General features: G+C 56.8%; 1 protein-coding gene across 1 annotated transcript in view; it reads right to left on the bottom strand.

The window, feature by feature from the left end:
• Positions 1-1863: 1863 nt before the first annotated feature.
• VDAG_08755 (uncharacterized protein) overlaps positions 1864-3077 on the bottom strand; it is a gene marked incomplete at both ends in the record, with an annotated part of 1504 nt that continues 290 nt past the window's right edge. Inside the window, 2 exons of the mRNA XM_009651072.1 lie at positions 1864-2052; positions 2683-3001. Coding sequence (XP_009649367.1) covers positions 1864-2052; positions 2683-3001 — 508 coding nt within the window. The remainder of the gene's footprint in view (positions 2053-2682; positions 3002-3077) is intronic.

Below are 3077 nucleotides of genomic sequence, written 5' to 3'. Positions count from 1 at the left end.
GATCGGCCGCATGATGTGATGAGGTTTCATTCCCCCATCTGCACGTTGTTCACCGGGCACGCAGGTAGTCAGGTAGATAGGGCAGAGCGGTACAGGATCGAAGGATTCCCTTCCCGTAGGCCGCATGCCAAACGACAAGACGAACACTGTCGTTGACAAGGTCGAGGCCTCTGCTACTCTTGTGTCTCCTGCTGTACGATTGGTGCATGAGGTCCCATGTTGACACTGCTTCTCTTCGTCACTAGAGCAGCCATTGCGCCCTAGTGAACCAGGGTCAGGGTCAGGGCCGGCCAGACAGCAAAAGGAACTTCGGGCGAGCCAACCCGGACTGTGGGTGGAACGAGCACCCGTAGGGCTGCGTCGGGTATGTACTCTGTAACGTGGGATCAAGCTTGGATGGCGCCTGTCTCTTGGTGGCGGCCAAGCTAGCGACGTGACAGGCCTCCAGGTGGACAGAGCTGCGGGCCAGATGGGGCTCTGGGGCTCCCGGGGGGGAAAGGGGGGATGGGGCCACTTTGAGGTGACTAGGCTGGCTTGGCTGGTCACTAAAAATGCCGCCAACGGTAGCCCGTCTCTGTCGGAAGATGGGCGAGTTGGTGCGGACTCCGGCTTTCCAAGGACAAGCGCCAAAGGCGGGCGGACCAGCGCCGACGCGCTAGGCAAGCTTTCAGCTAGGTCAGGCTAGAGGCAAGCAAGGAGGAAACCGTTGCCGTCTCTTTGCAATAACCTTCGAGTACATCAGTTGTGTGACAAGTACCCCCGTTGTGAACAACAAGTTCTCGTCCTTGGCCGCCTTTCAGCTGTATGTACACCGCCTTGCCTCATGTCCTGTCTCTTCGATGCCTCCCCCCCTCCGCGCATGGAATCGGTTAATCCAAGAGCCCAAGATTGGAGAGATTGCGATGGGATCGGCAACCGCCTGAGAGTTTGATGGTGCAGGTTGCCAGCCTGGGAAGGGGGTAGGGGGAAGGGGGTGAGTTGACAACCGGCTCCTCTCCGACCCCTCCCCCCCATCCCAAAAAGACTGCAGTGCTTACACAGCCGCGACGGAAATAGGGACCGCTTACCTAGTTGCTGAGGCCCAGGGATGCCTGCTTCAATGAGCTCAGAATCATAACTAGATGTCCTGTAAGAATTGCCAATGTAACGAAGAGTCTTGTCAATGTCAGCACTCAACGTCTCAGGTGATCGCCCTACTTGGGCAACCCTAATCTCTTCTTCTTCCTCTTCAGTCGTCATGTTGAGCCAACACAGAGTCGGACAGTGCTATCAATCATCGCGCCTCGCCGCTTTCAAGATCGCGCTGCGTGAAGTGGACAGGCTCGAGTCAATTCTCAGATGTCATGCAGTTCCAGCTGGAGATCATCCTGGATCCAAAGCCTCTCGATTGCAGTGGTGACCTTCGTGATGAACCATAGCCGTATGGTTGTGCAGTTCGGCAGGCTGCTGCCGGTTGCCAGACTTGACCACGTAGCGCCGTCATGCGACCCGTTCGCCCCGCGCAGATTTGCCTCTGCGGCCTGAGATCGTCGATACCAGGCTCATCCCGGCCCCCAGGTGGAGAGGGTGTACCGGAGCAGCATGTACACGCCCAGAACGTGACGTCTGTCCCCTCCGGAGACCTTTGCAGGAAAGAGAAAAAAAAAAACGCATGACCGCTGCTGGTTGCGCTGTTGCCTGCTCTGATATGAGATTGAGATTCCACAACATGGAGCACATGTGCAAATTGTTGTTGGTCGGCCACCTGAGAGTCATTTCATGGGTAGTGTGCGATGCGACCTGGGAGCTATTCAAAGGTACCTTGGTCAGCGGGTTTGTCAGAATCACCCAAATGCGTCCCAGCAGGACCACTTCACCGCAGGCCTAGCCCGACCACCCCTGGCGACCCATCCCGGTGGGAACCCCTTTCGACGGGCTCGGGATACCCGACCTATGGGTGTCGATCTTTTGTTCAGTTGCAGAGATACATGTACCCATTCGGATGCACATGCCCAGGTGCGCAACCGGGTATGCCGCAAAGTCTACCCAGCGGGCCTTGGCCTTGCTGGAGCCCTACATGTACGTTGTTGCACTCTGTCATGTTAATAAGCTCGCGGACCATGATGCTTCGCGTCGTGCTTTTCGGAGCAGATTGCAGTTGTCGGCATGGCGCGAGGGCCCACCTATCCCACCAGATTCAAGCTTCCCGTTGCGGGAGTCGGTGGACAACCAAGACAGCCAAGCTGAGGGTGGAGACGTGGGTTAATTAGGTAGCTTCGACACCCTTTCATCTTTCTTGTTTGTCCACCTAACCCCGCCGTCCCATCATCAGATGCAAACGCGGGGATCCAAGCCCGAGCTTGTGCCTTGATGTGGAGTCAAGACTGTATTGCTCCATCGCGGAAATCGACCAATTGAATGCTGGTCGCTCTCCCCTTCGTGCCTGTTGCCTGTTTCTCATCATCCCAAGGCACACAGGGGAGCTTCGAGCCAGCCTCATAGTTTCATGGTTTCCTAGATCAGACATTTTCGTGGTGATCTTTACGCCGTGTTTCAAACGCTCGGGACCGTACAAGCAGTTGTATGCCCGGGTCCGCAGGTACTGCGAGCGATCAACAAGTGGCGAATGCTGCGGCTGTAGGTGTGGGGGCGAAGTATTACTGCACTTGGAGAAGCAGTTCATCGCCTTGCGCGTCTTCGTACCAATAGGACCTCGTAGCAGATAGCAATGAGCAGACGAAATGAGGTGGCCAACCAACAGTCGCCGGGTTTCGCTGTAAAGGCTCGATTGCCATCGCGGGCCAGGCCACCGTGGAAGACGAGCAAGCCATTACCCATAGGTACTATTGGGGCGGCAACCCAGTGCATCCAGTGCCCCCAGCACGTACAAGTAGGCTCATCGTGGCAAAATCCCGCGCTACCCGTCAGGAACCGCTGCGGGGGACCTGCGGATGCTCGAGCCCGAAGCATCAGTGTCCATACCGCCCGAGACCCCGACAAGAGAAGCAGGGAGGCGGGCAGTCTAGGCTGGCGAAATGACAAACAGAGGCAGGGTGTGTAACGACATTGTCCTTCGCTCTTTCAAAAACTGGACCGGA

Source organism: Verticillium dahliae, genomic scaffold (genome assembly GCF_000150675.1).
Source record: "Verticillium dahliae VdLs.17 supercont1.22 genomic scaffold, whole genome shotgun sequence".
Lineage (NCBI taxonomy): Eukaryota > Fungi > Ascomycota > Sordariomycetes > Glomerellales > Plectosphaerellaceae > Verticillium > Verticillium dahliae.
The sequence above is the reverse complement of the archived record's forward strand: the minus strand, read 5'-3'. Positions and strand labels throughout refer to the sequence as shown.